The 22,756-nt window shown below is 36.2% G+C and overlaps 1 protein-coding gene across 8 annotated transcripts in view; it reads right to left on the bottom strand.

The window, feature by feature from the left end:
• Positions 1-7: 7 nt before the first annotated feature.
• Positions 8-22,756, bottom strand: part of FAM169A (family with sequence similarity 169 member A) — a 65,875-nt gene continuing 43,126 nt past the window's right edge. For 7 of the 8 annotated variants that reach the window (XM_082457238.1, XM_082457240.1, XM_082457241.1 and 4 more), the window contains 7 exons: positions 19,552-19,680; positions 18,925-19,037; positions 16,612-16,651; positions 15,940-16,090; positions 8,960-9,116; positions 5,492-5,695; positions 8-4,101 (listed from right to left, as the gene is read on the bottom strand). In XM_082457238.1, the coding sequence (XP_082313364.1) occupies positions 3,553-4,101; positions 5,492-5,695; positions 8,960-9,116; positions 15,940-16,090; positions 16,612-16,651; positions 18,925-19,037; positions 19,552-19,680 (1,343 nt within the window). In that variant the 3' untranslated portion in view covers positions 8-3,552. The remainder of the gene's footprint in view (positions 4,102-5,491; positions 5,696-8,959; positions 9,117-15,939; positions 16,091-16,611; positions 16,652-18,924; positions 19,038-19,551; positions 19,681-22,756) is intronic. The other variant, XM_082457236.1, reaches the window with a different exon arrangement.

Genomic DNA, 22,756 nt, shown 5'->3' with positions numbered 1-22,756 from the left:
ACCAGGAAACAATCACAAAATATAGGTTTAATTACTACTGTTAAAAATTAAAAAAAAAAAATTAGAAAAAGAAACTACCAAGAAAACAAACGTAAGTACTTGAGTAAGTCTTGCTATTCTGAATAATGTAACATCTTTTCTAAATTGTATAAACACAGTAGAAGTTTTAGAACACACAGACACTAAGGAAAAGAAAGGCTAGTTCCTTGGGAATTACTATCCAGTATGATACAATTACTTCAGGATAACAGAAGCAGAACCTTCCTTACAATTAGATTTTAACAAATGATTTTGCCGCTAATAGAAATGGGGAATGTGTGAATGACAAGTTTTGGAGGGTGAAAGAAAAAAAATCGACTGAAGGTAAGCACTGGATACAGAACTGAGGTTTGCTTATTTTTCACAACCAAAAATAGCAAGTTAAACTATCGGTACAAATAAAGCTTGATACTAAGTATGCAAACAGAAGCATAAACATTTGTAACTAATCACCCCCATGAAAGACTGGGTTAACACTTCCAACACGGTATTGCTACTAGTGGACATACAAGGCAGAAATTTCTAAAATACTGTTACACAGATGAGTAATGTTAGTATAAACTCTATTTACATTAAAATCTGTTTCAGTTTGCTGGTGTGACCAAACCTTAGAAGGTAATCCCTAAGGGTAAATCAGAATGTAAGAGCAGATATTTAGATACCAGGTAAAGGCTCAATTTGATGCAATCATAAACCTTCAAGATATTTTTCTAAAGTCACTGAAACCATTTTAGGTGGTGTTCTGGTGGTCAGCTAAAAGTGAACCATAAACCACTAGTAGTTTTTATCCTTGCCATGATAATTTTCTGCACTGAATGGAAACACCATGAGTAGAGACACATTTTAAGTAGTAGAAGATTGACATTCTGTCATGCTATATGATTTTATAAAAAATCATAATAGACCCTCTCACTGTTAAAAGTTGTAGAGGAACTTTATAATAAATTCTTAAATATATTTCTGTGATGTCTAGCAATTGAATAAACTTGAAAGAACTAAAATTTTGCTAGTAACTGTCTGCTTTATTTTACACAAGGAAATATATATGTATTTACACAAACTGAACTGAACTCCGTTCTCCACAAATAAGACCTCTAAACAGAAAAAAGTTCACAAAGGACTATAGAATGTGACTGGACACTTAACAACTAGACTACCTGGTTGAAATCAGATTTCAGTCCTCTGTCATTCTCAGAGTTTTTCTAATGCCTTTTGCAAAAAGTACAAGTAATGTGATTAAGTTTTATTTAGATTCCTTATTGAGGATAAATTTTGTTATAAATTCTACACTCACTGAGCATAGAACTCATTGTTACTGAACATGAAAGTTAGGTTTTTTTCATGTGACCTAACTTTTTTTCCTCTACCAACTATAAACTCCAAAATAACATTTTCTGTCAGAGATAATATGGACAAAAATTGTGTGCTGAACAGAAAGTTTTGAAACTGCTTAAAATGCACCTACTGTTTAAACCAAACAAGTTTAACAAGTATAAATTTATACTGCGAGTCCTTAGTGGTCATATAGGAATAACTAAACATTTCTTTTTTGTAAACCTCAGCAACTATATTCACACATCAAGAGTTGTCAGTGAGCTCAGTCTTAAACTACACCTTTTTAAAGAAAGTATTTTAAAGAGAACAATGAAGAATCCAAGTAAAAAAGTGTTAGGTTTTTAAATCTATTTTAAGAAATTAAAAATGGAAAGGTTAAGAATTTACTAAATCCTTATTTCCCTAATTGTGGTATTAACAAAAATTTCTCACAAAATGTATAAAACAGCATAAACATTCGATAGATACACTAATATTAGTCATTCTTTCACGTGATTAGCATTTGTTGGGAAAACAAATGGCCACAGTGCTTAATTTTCATTTAGAATGGAATAATCTGGCCTAACTGACCAATAATTAAAGAAAATAGTAGAGGATACAAGTATTCAAAATTTTACATGAATAAGGAGGGTTTGTTATTTTGTCTGCTAAAGATTTTTACCTCAACTTTAAATCTTCCTAAAATGCCAACATCCCAAAATAAAATTTAGTATCACCTGACTGTAGACTGAATAAACCTTCAACATCAATCCTTAGCACCTCAAATAATGACACAAAGTCATAACATTTTTTTTCATGTAAGGACCAAGCAGTTTTAAAAACAATCTAAATGGCCTCAAAGCATTCTCAAACTTACATGAAAATTTGAGTACACATAATACTTCCAAAGAGTAGGACTGTTTTAAGATTCTCTTTGGATTCTAAGAATAACCATTTTGTTCATTTTTAAATAAATTATTATACAAAAATAAACAATTGAGGATGTTTTTTGTTTTCAGTTTACCCAGGCAAAGGCCTTTGTGTTGCGCAGGCAAAGGCAACCACAATGTACACACAGGCTAGACTGTAACCTGTCCGCACAGAACAAATCAAGAGCGAGCAAGCCAAAAGGGACAAACGAAGCCTCCAATCTGATTTAAGCTCTTGTAACTATGGCTCCTAGGGCAGCTTATTCCTGCCATCTAGGTCTAAGGTTGTGGGGCGCAGTTCCAAACCTACCAAAAATGGAAGCCAAGGGCATAAGCTGGCAGGCAGGCAAAAAGATCTTTTGACAGGAATCACTCCATGAGTTAGGGAAGTGGATGAAAGTGAGGGGAATATAATGAAGATTCTAGAATAAAGGCAGTGGCAGGATTAAGGAGAAGCCTTAGGAAGGGTTCTCACACTTCTAAAGTATACATGTTAACTGGGTGAGGACAAAAGTACAGTCCCCAGATTCAAATGAAATTTTAAATAATTATATGAGTGCCTACAGGCCAGAGTTAAATCCCTAGCAGTACTGTTAATATCAGATGTTATCAAGAGTGAACTGGAAACAGATTTTGTTTGTGCCTTTCCACAGACATTGAAGTCAAAGGAAGAAATTGCACCTACAACTAAGAACTAAGAGGCCAAAATCCCACCTTCATAAACCTTTGACCATAAATTTCCAAATTTGTGCTCTCATTTAGTTGAAGTTGCATTTATCCTAATTTACTGACATTTTTGTTTAAGCATGCCTACATTTTAAAAAATGGTGATTAGTTTTGAAATTTAAGATAAAACTTCTAGAACCTTCACCAAGATTACTATTAAAACCCTTAGTATAAAAGATTTCTGTGATCCTTACAATTGATGGAAACCCTACTACTTTCACATTTTTAAATTTATATTTTCTGAAATATTAATGGTCAGATATCCCCAACTGCTAAAGAAAATATAGTATGATCTGGTTTCCCAAAATCGAAACATGGTTAATAAAAATAAAAAAAATTGTATTTACACAAAATAGCCTGAAAAATTAAAAAGAACGGTGAATCCTAGGTCCTACAGGGGAGGGAAAAGCGGCATCATAAATAAGTTCAAATTGAAAATTTGGAGTTTTTGTCCTGTGCCCCATGCTATTTATTAACTGCCATATTTTAAAAACAACAATTACGTTACAAAGAAGAGGATCTATCATCCGCATTTCTTCCTCATTCAGGTCAGCTTGGCTTTCTTCTTCGCAGGTCCTTTGTGCCCTTTGGCCTTTCTTCTTAAATTCCGCCTGTCGACCACAGGCACTTCCACTTCTATCTCCTCTGAGCTGCTATCCACAGTCTTCTCTGTTGATTGTGTCAACTGATCCAGTTGCTCAGAAGATGCTTCAGACTGCTCCTCTGACTGGTTCTTCTGTCCTGCATTCTGTGAAAATGGCACATCTTCAAGTTCAACCTCTATTAAAGAGCTCTGAGGAAGAGCTGGAGATGTCTCCTGGGGCTCGGCTACCCCCTCCTCACCCTGGTCTTCCAATGAGGCAGTAGTGTTGGGTGATACATTTTCAGGAATTGATTCTTCAGCAAATTCAGTTATCACGGAGTTTGGAAAACCACTGTCAGACCGTTCTTCATTTGGGATAGTAGCCACATTGTCTGAACTCCCAAAATGTGCTTTCTTTCTTGAAACTAGAGGCAGCCTCTCTTCAGTGTGCCCCTTGTCATCAGATGGGCCTTCATCTAGCAACATTTCTGAGTCAGTTACATGTGAAGTCTAAAAACAAAAAACTGGTGAACAACTTTTGCAATACAGTTCTTACATAAATTATTCTCAGACACTAATATGCAATGACCCTGAACCACATTTTAAAGAATTCAGTACTCACTACTTTTGTTAATCATGTGCACATGTTCTGAATACAGCTCAATTTCTTCGAAACTGTCTTACATGATAATTTGGATTCATTAAGTTCTTGCTTTAAAGATGCAATAAAAGTAATGATTTTACCTCAGAACGTACTTAAGGCACAAACTTTATGTCAAGATTCCTCAAAACCATGAATCAACTCAGTTTTTAGTTTCCTAGTGTTACTGGAGCCAGACCGAGAATCCTGGGACTTGACACTGTGCTTCCCCACTGAGTTTGACTATTAGGTGAAAGGTGAGGGCAGCGAAAATTTTATTCATGTAATTATGTGAGACACTAATAAAAAAATGCTATACAAGAGTTCTTTACCCTTAAATTGGAATATTCAAAAGTAGAAATTAAATTTCCTTTTTGACGTGGCACCTATATATATACAATGGAATATTACTCAGCCATAAAAAAAGAACGAAATCTTGCCATTTGCAACAACATGGATGAACTTAGAGGGGATTATGCTTAGTGAAATAAGTCAGACAGAGAAAGACAAAAACCATATGATCTCATTTATATGTGGAATCTAAAAAAAAAAACAAAATGAAAACAGACTCAGATAAAAAGAATAAATGGGTGGTTGCCAGAAGGGAGGGAGTGAGGGGACTGAAAGAGGTAGGGGATTAAGAGGTACAAACTTCCAGTTACAAAATAAACCACAGGGATGTAATATATAGCATAAGGAATATGGTCAACAATATTGTAATAACTTTATATGGGAAACAGATGGTTACTGGACTTACAGTGGTGATCATTTCATAATGTATGCAAAATCAAATCACTATGTAGTACACATGAAACTAATATAATATTGTACATCAACTATATTTCAATAAAAATAAATAATTAAATTTCTTTTAAAATATTCCATCAAGTTTTCCCCACTAATCTAATCTGTCTCCCTAATTAAAACAAATTAAAATGACAGTACTGGTCACAGACTATGTAAGCAATAGGTATTCAAATATTTGGTAAATAATGCTTTACCCATTTTTCTAAGCATTTCCTAAATCTACAAAGTGAAACTCATTTTGTTACCGTAAGTCAGACAAATGAAGTTACAAAGATTTGAATTTAAAAAACATTACTGATTGCATCTTCTTAAAACACCCAATGTAGTAAAATTTATTTTTCCTGAAGGACGGTACATGTTAAAGTAGAGGAAAATATATATCCTGCACTGCCCTAGCCAAGTCACCAACACTGGACACTATAACTATAAAAAATTAGGATATTTTTCCATTACCTTATCCTGTGCAACAGCCTCAGGAGATTTTGAAGATTCTACCACCAGTGGAACAAGATTCGTAGAGTCTTCACTGGAATTAAAAGACTGCAATTTTAATTCTTCACCTAAAACTTCACCAGCGGAGTCCTCCTCTTCTGTTATAAGTGAAGTCTTAAGAGTATCATCCATTATCTCACCATTCATAGGCTCTGATTCAGATTCCTACACCATCGAGGGCAAAAAAAGTCAGGACAAAATTACAGATTAACTTACTTGTCATACAAGGTGGGTCCGTTCTCAGTCGCCCTGTCATGCACCAGGACTCAAGATACATTCTACCACATTACAGGACACACGTTAAGGAACATTAACATTAGAGTCAGTAAGAGAAAAGAATCCATAAGCACCCCAATTTCCCTCTGTTCTCATGGAGAAAAGACAGGACCAGGATGCTCTATGGACCCAGTGTGGATCTGAGATTCAGTGAAGAGACCCTGCCTCCTTCTTCTTCTTCCTCCATATAGGCAGTGACAGGAAGAACCTTTTCAGTAAAAAGCCACCAGAGAAAGTCTAGATTTGGTGCCAGCTCTTTACAGAACATCAGCTGTTCAGCACTCAGAACCCTTGGGGTCCCTGGGAAGTCACAGTTTAGCATGCCAGGGGGAGGAAGCACTAGCAGTCCTGTGGGAAGCGGAGTTTGGGTACAGCTTCTTGCTGGGAGCAGAGAGCCCTCAATCTTAGCGAGCTCATTCTCCAGTCAAAAAAGGGTCATCTTTGAACAATCCTGCTCCTTAAATCACATTAAAATATGGAAAAGCGATTTGATAACACTAAGTCTCCAATTTCTGAAACTCTTCCTCCAAGGTTTATCAATTTACATGACTTTCATTAACATCTAATATTTCTAACTAATCCTAATGACATTCTAATAATTAGAGATCATTTTATTTAATTATCATTTTAAAAATTCGAACACTGGACTTCCCTGGTGGCGTAGTGGTGAAGAATCTGCCTGCCAATGCAAGGGACACGGGTTCGAGCCCTGGTCCAGGAGGATCCCACATGCTGCTGAGCGGCTAGGCCCGTGCACCACAACTCTGAGCCTGCGCTCTAGAGCCCGCAAGCCACAACTACTGAGCCCCCATGCTTAGAGCCCATGCTCCGCAGCAAGAGAAGCCGCTGTAATGAGAAGCCCACGCACCGCAATGAAGAGTAGCCCCCGCTCACCACAACTAGAGAAAGTCCACTAACAGCAACAAAGACCCAATGCAGCCAAAAATAAAATAAAATAAATTTAAAATAAATTAATTAACTAAAAATAAAATAAAAATTAGAACACTGATGCACTCAAATTTTAAGAAATAGACCTGGCTGGATTATATAGAACCCTTGAAATCATATAATGAATGTTTTGCTAAGGGATACTGAAATCAGAGACTTAGAAAAATTAATCTGGCCAGAGAGTATAAAGAATAAACTGCACACAGAAGGTAATTATAATAAAACTCACAAAAGGACCAACTACGGTATGACAAATGTTCAAAGGAAGAAAATGAGAAAGATATAGCAAAAGTTTTTATAAAAAAACAGAATTTTGGTGAGTAACTACAAGTGAGAAGCAACAGAAGAGAAAAACTCAGTCCTTCAAGTTCTAGGTTTGGGAACAGAATGAAAAATAAGAAATAGGAAAAAAGGCTCAATAGAGAAGTGATAGGAAAGAGCAGAGATGTTAAAATTTAAGATGATAAAAGACATCTGTCTAAACCGAAATATTCAGAAGGCAAGTAATACTGAAGTCTGGATCAATACTGAAAGTCTGAAGTTACTGGTCATCCCCACAGAGATGACCATTCAGCCATTAGACTAGATGCATTTTCAAAAGAGAAGCATGAACAAAAGAGCAGAAAGTCAAGAACTGAGTCTTCTAGAATGTCCACAAATACAGGGAAAAAAAGAGGAAGCAGAAGAGTCAAAAAGCAAATAAATAAAACCAAAACAAAACTTCAGAGAGAGGAAAACCAAGAAACCAGAACACAACAGTGTTATAAAGCCAGGGGACTAGAGAATCTGGAGGAAGAGAGAGTAGTCAAGCTAGGTAAGGAAAGCCACCAGAATTGAGTAAAAGTGTCACTGGTGACCTACAAGAGTAGGTACTCACATGTATTGTTGGACAAAAGAAACAGGTTACATGAAGTATGTACAGTATAATCTTAAGTTTTTTTAAAAAAAACCCACACAAATATACATTCCCGTAGACATCTAGAAGCATATAAATCCCTTTTTTAAAATATGTGTTTGTTTTCCTAATTTTTACAAGAAGAGAAAAAATGCCATTTAAAAATACAATTTCATGAAGTAGAGGAAACAGGAGCTAAACTGGAGCAAGTTAAGGAAATAAAATCAGTAATGCAGTTTCACTTGCTTAGCTCCTGGCTGGACTTGACAAACAGGTAAAAGATTTTTAAAGAAACTTAAGTATGTTTAAAAGAAGAAATAAGGAATCTGTAAGAGAGGAAAAGATTGAAGATATTAGAGAAAAAGGATAGGAAATAGAGAAGATGAAAAAAGAAATGAAGCCAGATAAAGAGTTTTTTACTCAGTCACAAAGGATTTTCCTCCTTGTTTTCTAGTGGTAAAAAAAAATGAATTTAGTTATTTTTCTAGGAATTTGTAAATCAACTGTAGTCAAATACATATATATTTTCTGGACAACTAATTCTATCCTTCTAACCAAAATAGGGGTACAATTTAGGGCTTGTTGGACATTAAGGCATTCTAACTGGTTTTATAAGGTAGACCTCTTATAGTCACATCATTGTGTCACTTCTTAAGTATGTTTAATTCTACAAATTAATTTGTATTTTAAATACAATGAGGGACATTACTAACTAAACATCCTCTATTTTATCTTTGCAATACGTCAAACTTTATAAACTCAGTTTGAAATATAAAATACTTGTAACTTTATCCTCTACTACCTGACCTTGCTTTAGACATATATGCTTTTTTTTTTTTTTTAAATTTATTTTGGCTGTGTTGGGCCTTCGTTGCTGCGCACGGGCTTTCTCTAGTTGCAGCAAGCAGGGGCTACTCTTCATTGCGATGCGCAGGCTTCTCATTGTGATGGCTTCTCTTGTTGCAGAGCACGGGCTCTAGGCTCGTGGGCTTCAGTAGTTGCGGCACATGGGCTCAGTAGTTGTGGCTCGCGGGCTCTAGAGCGCAGGCTCAGTAGTGTGGCACGCGGGCTTAGCTGCTCTGTGGCATGTGGGATATTCCCAGACCAGGGCTCGAACCCGTGTCCCCTGCATTGGCAGGCGGATTCTTAACCACTGAGCCACCAGGGAAGTCCCGACATATATGCTTTTTAACATTAAATACAATTTCTACTAAGAGTCTAAAATACGTCGTTATGCTTTTCTAACAATATATGACTAAGAAAGTTAAATTTTACTTCCATTCATTTTATTTAGTAAGTGAATCTCCTACCTTTTCACCTTCTTGCTTTTCCAGGCCTGGCTGGGTTTCCGGTGCTGGTCGAACATTTTTATCACTACTTTCATCCTCAAATTCAATCACACTCTGTTCAGGTTCTTCTTCCAAGAATTCTTCTGAGCTCTCTGATGTTCGTGCAGTAGACTCCAATCTACAAAACCAAAGAAAAACATTCTTGTTTTATTAAAGATGAATATAAAATTTCAGGAATCTGTTAATAAAGTAACACTTTAGAGAATCAACTAAGTGTTGTTCAGACAACAACTTCAAATTTTACAGGTCCAAAACCAACCTCTTCATCTTCTTACAAGTTTGTTCCTTTTCCTACCTTGTTCTCCAGTTCGATCACCACCTTTTCAATTATGTAAACTAGACCTTTCTTTTACTCTATCTATATTGATTGGATCTTATTCTCCTAGAATGAGCATACATCTCAGCTTACCTGGAACAGTCCAGTTTACAACTTTTGTCCCAGCACTGGCATAATTATGGGCATCCCTCATTTTATTGCACTTTGTTTTACTGCATTTTGAAGATACTATGTTTTTACTAATTGGAGGTTTGTGGCAATCCTGTGCTATGCAAGTCCATTGAAGCCATTTCTCCAGCAGTATTTGCTCACTTCATGTCTGTGTCATGTTTAGGTAATTCCCACAATACTTTGAACTTTTTTTTTATTATATTTGTTACAGTGATCTGTGATTAGTGATGGTTGATGTTACAATTTTAATTGTTTCCAGGTGCCACAGGCTACACTCAAATAAGATGACAAACTTTTTTTTTTAATGAATTTTTTTTATTGGAGTATAGTTTACTTACAATGTAGCGTTAGTTTCTGCTGTACAGAAAAGTGAGTTGCTTATACATATACCTATGTCCACTCTTAAGATAGCAAACTTAACTGATAAATGTTGTGTGTGTTCTGACTATTGCAACTGATTGGCCATTCCCCATCTCTCTCCCTCTCTTTGGGCCTCCCTATTCCCTGAGACACAACAATATTTAAATTAGGCCAATTAATAACCCTGCAATGGCTCTAAGTGTTCAAATGAAAGGAAGAGTCACATGTCTCTCGCTTTAAATCAAAAGCTAGAGACGATTAAACTTAGTGAGAAAGGCACGTTGAAAGCTGAGATACGTAGAAAGCTATGTCTCTTGTGCCAAATAGTTGGCCAAGCTGTGAATACAAAGCAAAAGTTCTTGAAAAAAATTAACGGTGCTACTCTAAGTGAACACACCAGTGATAAGAAAGCAAAACAGCCTTATTGCCGATATGGAGAAAAAGTTTTAGTGGTCTGGATAGAAGATCAAACCAGCCACAACATTCCCTTAAGCCAAAGCCTAATCCAGAACAAGGCCCTAACTCTCTTCAATTCTATGAAGGCTGAAAGAGGTGAGGCTGCTACAGAAAAAGAGTCTGAAGCTAGCAGAGGTTGGTTCATGAGGTTTAAGGAAAGAAGCTCTCTCCATAACAGTGCCAGGTGAAGTAGCTAGTGCTGATGTAGAAGCTGTATCAAGTTATCCAGAAGATCTAGCTAAGATAATGAATGAAGGTGGCTACACTAAACAGATTTTCAATGCAAACAAAAAACCCTACTGGAACAAGATGTCATCTAGGACTTCCAGAGCTAGAGAAGAGAAGCCAATTCCTGGCTTAAAGTTTCAAAGGACATCCAAAATATATAAACAGCTCATGCAGCTCAATATTAAAAAAAACAAACAACCCAATCAAAAAATGGGCAGAAGACCTAAATAGACATTTCTTCAAAGAAGACATACAGATGGCCAAGAGGCACATGAAAAGCTGCTCATGTGCTAATTATTAGAGAAATGCAAATCAAAACTACAATGAGGTAGCACCTCACACCGGTTAGAATGGGCATCATCAGAAAATCTACAAACAACAAATGCTGGAGGGGGTGTGGAGAAAAGGGAACCCTCTTGCACTGTTGGTGGGAATGTAAATTGATACAGCCACTATGGAGAACAGTATGGAGGTTCCTTAAAAAACTAAAAATTGAATTACCATATAACCCAGCAATCCCACTACTGGGCATATACCCAGAGAAAACCATAATTCAAAAAGACACATGCACCCCAATGTTCACTGCAGCACTATTTACAATAGCCAGGTCATGGAAGCAACCTAAATGCCCATTGACAGATGAATGGATAAAGAAGATGTGGTATATATACACAATGGAATATTACTCAGCCATAAAAAGGAACAAAACTGGGTCATTTGTAGAGACGTGGATGGATCTAGAGACTGTCATACAGAGTGTAGTAAGTCAGAAAGAGAAAAACAAATATCCTATATTAACACATATATGTGGAATCTAGAAAAATGGTACAGAGGAACTGGCTTGCAAGGCAGAAATAGAGACACAGATGTAGAGAACAAACGTATGGACACCAAGGGGGTAAGCGGGGGGTGGGGGGCGGCAGGGGGGGATGAATTGGGCAATTGGGATTGACATGTATACACTGATGTGTATAAAATGGATGACTAATAAGAACCTGCTGTATATAAATAAATAAATAAATGTAGCACAGCCACAGATGTATCCACCCACTTTTAAAAAAAAAAACGTTTCAAAGGACAAGCTGACTCTCTTGCTAGGTGCTAATGCAGCTGGTGACTTGAAGTTGAAGCCAGTGCTCATTTACCATTCTGAAAATCCTAGGGCCCTTAAGAATTATGCTAAATCTACTCCCTTGTCCTCCATAAATGGAACAACAAAGCCTGGATGACAGCACACCTGTTGACAACATGGTTTACTGAATATTTTAAGCCCACTGTTAAGACCTATTGCTCAGGAAAAAAAAATTCCTTTCAAGATGTGACTGCTCATTGACAATGTATCTGGTCACCCAAGAGCTCTGATGGAGATGTACAATGAAATTCATGTTGTTTTCATACCTGCTAACACACCATCCATTCTGCAGCCCATGGATCAAGGAAGCATTTCGACTTTGAAGTCTTATTATTTAAGAATTACAGTTCATAAGGCTATAGTTGCCACAGATAGAGATTCCTCTGATGGCTGTGGGCAAAATCAATTGAAAACCTTCTGAAAAAGATTCACCATTCTAGATGCCACTATGAACATTCATGATTCATGGGAAGAGGTCTAATATCAACATTACCAGGAGTTTGGAAGAAGTTGATTCAAACCCTCATGGATGACTTTGAGGGGTTCAAGACTTCAGTGGAGGAGGTCACTGCCGATGTGGTAGAAATAGCAAGAGAATCAGAATTAGAAGTGGAGCCTGAAGATGTGACTGAATTGCTGCAATCTCAAGATAAAACTTTAATGGATGAGGAGTTGCTTATTGTGTATGAGCAAAGAGAGTGATTTCTTGAGATGGAATCCACTCCTGCTAAAAATGCTGTGAAGACTGTTGAAATGACAAAGGATTTAGACTATGACATAAACTTAGTAGACGAAGCCACATCAGGGTTTCAGAGGACTGACTCCAATTTTGAAAGAATTTCTACTGTGGGTAAAATGCTATCAAACGGCATCGCATGCTACAGAGAAATTGTTAGTGAAAGGAAGAAGTCAGCCAATCTATGTGGCAAAGTTCATGGCTGTCTTATTTAAGAAATGGCCACAGTCACCCCAACCTTCAGCAATCACCACCCTGATCAGTCATCAGCCACCAACATTGAGACGAGACCCTCCACCAGCAAAAACGTTACAACTCACTGAAGGCTCGGATGACAGCATTTTTTTTAACCAATAAAGTATTTTTAAATTAAGGTATGTACTTTTTTTTTTTAAACATAATGCTATCGTACACTTAACAGACTACAGGATAGTGTAAAAAACTTTTATGTGCACTAGCAAACAAAAATGTTTGATTTATTGTGATGGTCACTTTATTGCGGTAGTCTGGAACTGAACCTACAACACCTCTGAGGTATGCGTGTATTAATAATGCCCCTTTCATTCTCAAAAATTTCAGTTTGGACAATAAACGATATAGATTAGTTCTACCTGTGAAATGCCTTTCAAACAAATCCGTAACTTTATTCCCATTCTCATCTTCGTACTTCAGGCCCAATTCTCTCTGGACACTGTAACTTCTTCCCAACTCATGTTCAGACTTGCAATATATACATTCTTTAGTAAGGTTTTCAGAGCTATGTTTCTTTTTTTTTTTTTGCCTGCATCCCATGGCACGCAAGATCTTAGTTCCCTGAAGAGGGATCGAACCCATGCCCCCTGAAGTGGAAGCTCAGGGTCTTAACCACTGGACCGCCCGGTAAGTCACCAGAGTTATGTTTCTAATACACATATCTGTACCAGTGACAGTCAAGCTCAGAAAATTCTGATGGTTCTCTATGGCTTGGAGAATAAAGCATACCTCCTTTCAAAGCCTAACATGACCAGACCCTTATATTTTTACCTCCTACTCGATGCTACCACTTACCTATACATCAGTTTTCCTTACCAACACTCCTTCCAGCTTTGTGCCTTTGCTCACGTTACTCCTGCTGTCTAGAACTGCACAGTGCAATACAGTAGCCATGAGACACTTGTCATTATTTACAGTAATTAAAACTGAGTGAAGGGCTTCCCTGGTGGCGCAGTGGTTGAGAATCTGCCTGCCAATGCAGGGGACACGGGGTCGAGCCCTGGTCTGGGAAGATCCCACATGCCGCGGAGCAACTAGGCCCGTGAGCCACAACTACTGAGCCTGCGCGTCTGGAGCCTGTGCTCTGCAACAGGAGAGGCCGCGACAGTGAGAGGCCCGCGCACCGCGATGAAGAGTGGCCCCCGCTCGCCGTAACTAGAGAAAGCCCTCGCACAGAAACGAAGACCCAACACAGCCAAAAAATAAATATATTAAAAAAAAAAAAAAAAAAAAGGAAACAGAAAAATATTATTTAAAAAAAAAACCAAAAAACTGAGTGAAATTAAAAACTCAGCTCCTCAGTTGCACTAGCCACACTTCAAGTGCTCGGTGATGAGCAAACTGAGTGGTGGCTGCCATGCTGGACAGGGAAGGTGTCCACCATGACAGAAGGTTCTCTGAACAGCCCTGGTGTAGACCAGGGGTCAGCAAACTTTTCCTTTAGGTTTTCTGAGTCACATGGTCTCTGAACAACTACTCAACTCCACCAGCGTAAAGCAAAAGCAACCATAATAAACATGTGAACTAATAAGCACAGATGTGTTACAATAAAATTTTATTTACAACAATAGGTGGTGGGACAGATCTGGCCTATAGACCATAGTTTGTAGACCCTCGAACTAGAAAAGAAAGTCTTCTTTCCCAACTCTGCTTGTTGAGTTTCTACTTATCTTTGAAGCCCTGGCACAAATGTCAAATTTCTCTATCCCCTCAATTAGAATCAATCACACCCTCCTTTGCATCCAGAGCACTTTGCACTTCTATTATTATATCACAATCCACCTTGCAGTGCTCTGAACCTGTGTCACAGGTACAGATATGTGTATCAGAAACTAATAGACAGTCGATTCTTCAAGGGCAAAGATGAAGTTTTGTTCTTCACAGTGTCTGAGCACTTAAGCATTTAGTCTCACTGTTACTATTTTATGAAAAGCAAAAAAAATTCCACAATAATTCTGAGATGTTCAATTTAAAATGTACTGTTACATTCCCTTCTAAAAAGGGTATTACAACAAAATGTTGCTCAGTGAAAAAAACTATAATTATCTAACCTCATTACTCTTTCCACAAGTTAAATATTTACTTATATTTGACTTTAAAGTGATGAATTTTTCATTAAAATATAACATTTACATAATTATCCAAATTTAAAGTTACATACATAATGAAATTAGCTCTGAGTACAATAATTTCACAACTAAAATGACAACACTATGAATGGCTGACTCAAGAACAGTTAGCAGGACTATCAGAGCAAAAGCCTAATTTAACTATAATATTGAAAATCTTGCTTTCTTTAAGATTCAAAGGAAGATGGAGAATAAGGTTTTGATCCAAGTGTTCTGTTGATTCAGCTGGCTATTAAGTTTCTGGAGGAGTTGACAATACCATTTATGGCTATCACTAATTTGTTATATTCTATAACCCAGTAAAATGAATTAGTTATAAAGTAAAATTGAGGGTTTTTTTTTTTTATAAAGTACAGAAAAAGTTTATTGGAAATCTCTTGAATACATTTTAAAGTATAGCTCAGGGCTTCCCTGGTGGCGCAGTGGTTGAGAATCTGCCTGCCAATGCAGGGGATACGGGTTTGAGCCCTGGTCTGGGAAGATCCCACATGCCGCGGAGCAACTAGGCCCATGAGCCACAACTACTGAGCCTGCGCGTCTGGAGCCTGTGCTCCGCAACAAGAGAGGGCGCAACAGTGAGAGGCCCGCGCACCGCGATGAAGAGTGGCCCCCGCTCGCCGCAACTAGAGAAAGCCCTCGCACAGAAATGAAGACCCAACACAGCCAAAAATAAATAAATTAATTAATTAAAAAAAAAAAAATAAAGTATAGCTCAATATTTCCAAATAAAGTAGGCTGGAGGAGCGGGAGGGGCTCTCCCACCTGGAGACACGACTGGTCCCAGCCCTGTCCCGGGGGTGCTGTGCGGGTCCGTCTAGGGCTCATACCTTTCATGAGGGTTTTTTAAATTGACTAAACCTCAGCATTGCTAAAAACCATAGCTACTGTCAAATTCAAAGTTGACAATAATGACTCATTTGGGATAATATAATCACTAGAATATTCTCCTGGATTTTCACACAAGAGACTAAATCATGAGTTTATTCCACTCTCTTACTAGCAACTTCTCCCTATACCACTGTCAAAGTGACACTTACCAAGTGTAATCAATAATCTTGTGGAAGAACTCAAATACAAAGTTCTACACCAAGGTCATTTACTACACAAACAATATAATAAACTTCACCTTAAAAACTAAATACTAATAATATGAAAATAAGAATAAACAAAATAACGAGAGTAAAATAAACAATACTTCACTTGTTCACTGAAGCTGTAGGTGAAGTCTGGGGAGTCTTTTCATCTTCCCCTTGAGAACTACTAAATTCAGAATCCTGAAACCGTTTTCCAATCTTTGGCCGCTTTAAATGACTACTTCGAGTACGAGTGGAAACAGATGTTTTATCGTGACCTGAGAAAAAAACGGCAAAACTATAATTGATTGATTATGTATTCAAAGGATTACCTATTAAAATACACAGAAATGCAAGAACCACGCTAGTTTACCTAAATCCCCAACATTACACACTTCCTCTCTGTCACTTCAGGTTAAGAAACCATGTCAGTGTCTTTTTCTAAATTACGAAATAACCTTGTCAGTATTCATTCCTCAAATTTCTGTTACCTTGAGCTTTTTGCAAAGTGTTTCTGCATTTTCACTTAGACCCTCTTCCAACAATCTTGGGAAATAAACAAGGTAGACATTATTGTCCCTATTTTACAGGTAAGGAAATGAAAACAAGAGAGGCAAAATAGCTTACCTAACTGTTCACACAGCAAAATCAGTGGTAAAAGAACCCAGATCTAGATTTTAGGGCTGGAGAAGTCTTCACTTTACTCTAAGGGACACACACACACACAGAGAGACACAGACACACACACTTAATTCTAACTGTCTCAAACACTTACTAATAGACGAGCTGAATTTCTTACCTTCAGAAGTACTTGCAAAGGCATCTTTTAGAGAATCAATCTAAAACAGAGATACAGATTAAAACCACAAGTTTTAGATCCTTTCTTCTCCCTATGGATCTACTTCATACAGTTACAAAGAAAATCTTTTTAAAAGTTTTTCAAATAGCACCTTCTGTACTCACTATTCATCAACTAAGAAACTCACTTAGAAAGGCTATATTATAGCCTCAGTTTATTATGAGCTTAAGAACTTATGAAGCCATCTAATATGCTATAGTGATATACATGGGCTTTCTGAATGTTCTGTTCTTGGCTCCCTTCTCTTCTCAGTCTACATCCTCCTTCTATATGTAACTGTATCTACCACCTTTACTTCAACAGCTATTTGCTGATGAATCCAAATATACAATTTAATCTCCCCAACTTTTTTCCTGATTTCCAAATGATGAATCCAAATATACAATTTAATCTCCCCAACTTTTTTCCCGATTTTCAAAGCTCTATTTCCAGTGAAATCTCTCTCAGCGGATACTCCACCAATTTCACATCCAACCTGTCCCAAACTGAAATCTTAAATTTCCCCAATATTAGCCTCTATCTTGGTTAATGGCAATAACAATTCAGTATGCCATTCCAACCAAAATCCTGTGAGGCAGTAATGCCTTCTTCTTGTCCCTCATTCAGTCAATCACAAAGCTTGTCAATTTTGACTCTGAAGACTCTCTCAAAACTGCCCCCTCTTTTGTACGACCAATGCTTTAATTCAAGCATTTATCATCTTTATCATGAAGGTATACACCTTATATATGTACAATTTTTGTCAATTATACCTCAATAAAGCTAAAAAAATTATGTAGTTAAAAATAAACAAACAAAACCACTTCCCCATGTGGTTACTGATAAAAATAAATAAATAAATAGTTTAATATGAGAAATATTTTCCTTGAATTAATTAAAATATTAAAGTAGTATAAGGAATATGAATTTCTAAAATGAAGAAAAGTCTAATTTATATTGCCAACCTTATAATATGGTGAAATTTTAATATGTTCTCATTAAAATGACACATTTTAAATTATATGGCTTAATATAAAAGTAGATCATTGCTCTCACATGTATGAGAAGAGTAGATTTTTCTACTTTCCCTGGTTTTATGATATCTGACCAGGACTAAAATGAATTTGAATATATCTGAGGAATCTGGAATGCAGTATAATAGAACTGGGGCTTATTCTGAAGTCTGAAATTCCAAAGGTAGAAATAAAACACAAAAAAACTGAACTCCTTATATATAGTTACTGTATCAATATTATTTATATTATCCTTAAACATGTTTTAAAAAACTTTTACTCAAATAGTCAACGCTCATGCTAAGACAGGAGAAAAGAGACACAAATAATTCCCCAAAGCACTTGTGTCTCTGAAATGTACATGCATTTACATAGACATATTCAACACTCACTAAAAATATATTCAGATACCCGTGTACAAAACAAATATGACTGTATTAAAAGCCACCACAACAAAACACTGCATAAAAATAGAACTCTAGGATCCCATCAATGAATCTGCATTTTAAGTAATATCAAGTAGTTTCTAGAAAAGTACCTGGTAAGTCCTCTGGAATTCAGTAATGGGACCTGCCCTTCTACTTCCAGGTTACCTAGTATTTGCAAAGTATACTACATTCTACAAAGTCCTAACATATATAGCCTCAGACTTCCCAAAATAACTTCATAACCTTTGACCTACTACTAATTCCACTTCCACAAATTTATCTGTGCAAGGAAATAATTACATTTGCACAAAGATTCATGTATAACTGCATTCATGGCTGGGTCACTTATAAATATAAAAAACTTAAGTATAAATGTTAAGGAAACAAATGCTGATATTTATATATAATAGAATAGTGTACTATTTAACAATGATTTAAAACAGTAATGACATAGAAAATGCTTACAATATTATGTTAATGGAGAAAAGCAGTTAGAAGCAGCATAAAAGAATAAAAACAAAAATGAAACATATGCAGATACATGTTTCGTAATATATATCAAGTACATATACAAAATGTTAGTTGCTACATCTAAGGTAATGGAATTATAGCTTTTTATTTTCTTCTATATTATTTTGTGTATTCCAAATTATTTTTCAAAGAAAATTAAATCTTAGAAACCAACTAACAGAAAATGCCAAGTAACTAACACAACAGAAGTTACATAAGTCTGTTGAATGAACAATAACATTAAAAAAGTTAAATATTAGCTGAACCTCTTCTTTAAAAACAGCAAAATTATTATTTCCTACAGTAAACTACAGTGTACCTACAGTTAGCTGCATCTCACTAGACAGACTGTCTTCAGCTCCTGCTTCATAGTCTGGAACAGATGCAAGACCATATTCTCCAGACACAGGTCTTTTAGCTTCATTTTGAGAAACTGCTGTGTGTAAAAGAATTTTTAAAATTGTAAACCAGTTAGTATCTGCTTTTAATTGTAACACTCTTTGTACTCATTTTTACAAACCCCTAAAGAAGGGTGTTGAAAATCCAAGTGTGGGATATCCCCTTCACCAATATCTTATAATGAAGCCTTGCAATTGTAAAGAGTCTTAAACAGTTATCTGTATTGAGTGACTTCAAGGGGAGACGCATGAAACTGCGTACTACCTTTGATCCACTGATGCCTATTCTATGCTGTTTGAGTAAACTGTGTTTATTTCTTATCCACCAATTCCTACTGGACTACTGGGCTACATTCTACTGGACTACTCTAGGTCCTCTGACTATTAGTGACTCAAATGTTTACATATAACAAAAATTCAAGTTTAGAAAAGGAGGTCTGTTACTAGAGAGATCACATTACAATACACCACTACTCTGGACTATAAGACACAACCATCATTAGGCACTGCTTTTTTAAGCTGGACTTGTGTTCAAATTGAAAACATTCTTACCCGTAATTTTAAATGTTTCTCTTTGTAATGCTCTGGTGATTGGTATTCTCTGGTACCAGTGTCCAATACCTTCAACTTCCCAAAGCAGTTCATGGTCTCCTGGATATTTTTCAAAGTACTGGTTGCAAGCTGAAAAACACATTGAAAGTTTTCTAGAAATCCCCAAAATCAAATGTTTGGGCAAACAGAAGATGGAAAGTAAGCTGCCCAAGTCACTTAATGGGGCTAGCATAACTTTGATACCAAAAACAGCAAGGAAACTCAAGAAAATTATATAGCAGTCTCATTTATGAATAAACAAGGATAAAGATGATAAACCTCACTAGTTGCCAAGGAAATATAAGATGAAACACCAAGATTCCATTTTCACACCCATCAGATAATAACAAGCATCAGAAAAATAAGGGAAATGGAAACTCCCACACTGCTGGTGTGAGAACAATTTCAAAGTGCTTAAGCAAGTTGAAGAAAAATATTTTATGATCCAATTCTACTTCTAGGTATATACTGTAATGACTTATACATATGTGGAAGAAGGCATCTATAATGATGATTACAGGACTGTTTTAGGAGGTACAACTTTGGTGCCCATCATTAGAGGATATATGAATAAATTATACTGTGTATACAATAAAATACTATACAGCAACTACAACTAATAAACTACGGCTACATATAATCAACGTTGATAAATCTAAAAAAAAAGTCAGTGAAAAAACAAGTCAATATTACCTACAAAAGGATGTCATTTTATAAGTTTAAAAACACGTTGAACAAAATGATGCAGCATCTAAAAAACCCAAAATAATGCCATTTGCAGTGACATGGATGGACCTAGAGATTGTTATACTGAGTGAAATAAGACAGAGAAAGACATCATATGATACTGCTTATATGTGGAGTCTAAAAAAAGGTACAAATGAACTTATTTACAGAACAGAAATAGAGTCACAGATGTAGATAACAAACTTATGGTTACCAAGGGGGAAAGGGGTGGGGGGACGGATAAACTGGGAGACTGGGTAGTGTACACTACCAGTAGTGTAGTAGTGTACACTACTATATATAAAATAGATAATAAGAACATACTGTATAGCACAGGGAGCTCTACTCAGTACTCTGTAATGACCTAAATGGGGAAAACAATCTAAAAAAGAGTGGGTATATGTGTAACTGACTCACTTTGCTGTACAGCAGAAATGAACACAACGTAAATCAACTATACTCCAATAAAAATTAATTAAAAAAATAAAAAATAATAATTTTAAAATAATTTTAAAAATGATGCAGCCTCTGTGGAAAATATTTTGACAATTCTTCAAAAAGTTAAACATAGAATTATAACCCAGCAATTCCACTCTTAGGTTTATATCCAAAAGAACTGGAAGCAGGGACTCAGATATCTGCACACCCATGTCCACAGCACCATTATTCATAGAAACACAGAAAGGTACAAACAACCCAAGCATCCATCAATAGATAAATGGATAAACGAAATGTCATATTCACACAATAAAAATCTACTCACCCATAAGAAGGAATGAAATTTTGATATATGCTACAAAAAGGATGGAACTTAAACATTATGCTATGTGAAATAAGGCAAAAAAGGGCAAATACTGTATGAATCCACTTATGTGAGGTACCCAGAATATGCAAATTCATGACAGACAGCAGAAAAGAAGTTAGAGAAGGAGGGGAGAGGAGAAGGGGGATTATTGTTTGAAGGGTATGGAGTTTAGACTGGGGATGATGAAAAAGTTTTGGGTATAGGCAGTGATGATGGGGACACAGTATTGGGAATGTGGTTAATGCCACTGAATTGTACCCCTACAAATGGTTAAAATGATAAATATTATGTATATTTTATGACCAAAAACTGTTGAGGAGACACTGCTCTGGGAAAGACCCCCGGTGTTCTCCTTACTTACTGCAAGTGGTAAGTTCTCCCACTCTTTGGCTTGGTGTGTCTTCTGGCTCAACAACCACCAAGAGGCGAACCCAGTTTCCGGGCAACACCTCTAATAGGGCAAATGAGGGGAACTTCAGTGTTATTTAAATTATATTTTGGGAAGTGTGAAAATCTAAAGTAACTGTTTAAATATGAATATATACAAAATAAATCTAAAATTACTATTTTTAAAAACTGTTTAAATTTTTTTAAATAAAAAAGCACATGAAATAATGCTTTATAGTGTTTATAGACATAGACTTATGTGTGAAAACATGGGCAGGAAGGATATACACCAACTTGAGGAACACAAATCTCTAGGGAGGAAAGAAGAAAGGGGAATGGGATTAGGGAGGGGTCCAAAGAGAACATCAACTGTATCTACGTTTTGTTTAGGTCTCCCAAAAAATAAATGAAAACAAATATGGCAAAATCTTAACATTTGTTAATCTGGACGCTGGATATGTGGACACAAGGATACCATTTGCTCACTTTTTCCCCACATATTTGACAATATTTCTCATGTTTTCTGGTTGTAGTTCCTATACCTATTAGGAAGGGAAAAGCTGGAGAAAACCAACAGGCCACACTGAGTCCTTTGCCTGAATTAAAATAACTAAAATAGCAGAGGATACCTTACATAATACATTAGCAGCTATAATTCATTTGGTATTCAATTTATTTATCATGAGAATCCTAAAAAAGGGTAATAAGAGAGTCTGCCTGCAGTAGATGTGTTTGTATTCTTCCCCAAATTTAGTAAAGCAATAATTAGACTTTGAGAGGAAAATCCATTTTCACATTATCCAAGGGTATACAGGGTTCATTCCATTCTCATGTATGGGTCTAGAGAGAAGCTGTGATTCAAGATGGACATGCAACACGTGGCTCTTGTTTTATGGATTTTTGGTATTAAAAGGGGGGAAAGAAACTTAGAACAAAAATATTTTTTCAGTGGAAATAAATATCTGATGTTAGGTTAAAATCAATGGTAAATTATATTTTATGAAAGTTTTCTAATAAATTACTTTCCAGGTTAAATATTACTTCATTAAGAAAAGAGTACTGCTATGGACTTCACACAAATGCAAATATAAATCCACTAACTGCTTTTAAAACACCACAACACAATATATCTACACAATGAAATACTAAACAGCATTAAAAAAGAATAAACAGAGCTACATGAATCCACAGGAATGAATCTCATAATCATAAAGATGAATAGAAAAAGCAAACTACAGAAGAATTCAT

This window comes from Balaenoptera physalus (assembly GCF_965194825.1).
Source record: "Balaenoptera physalus genome assembly, chromosome: 3".
Lineage (NCBI taxonomy): Eukaryota > Metazoa > Chordata > Mammalia > Artiodactyla > Balaenopteridae > Balaenoptera > Balaenoptera physalus.
Note: the sequence above shows the minus strand (reverse complement) of the source record. Positions and strands in the feature narration are given on the sequence as shown.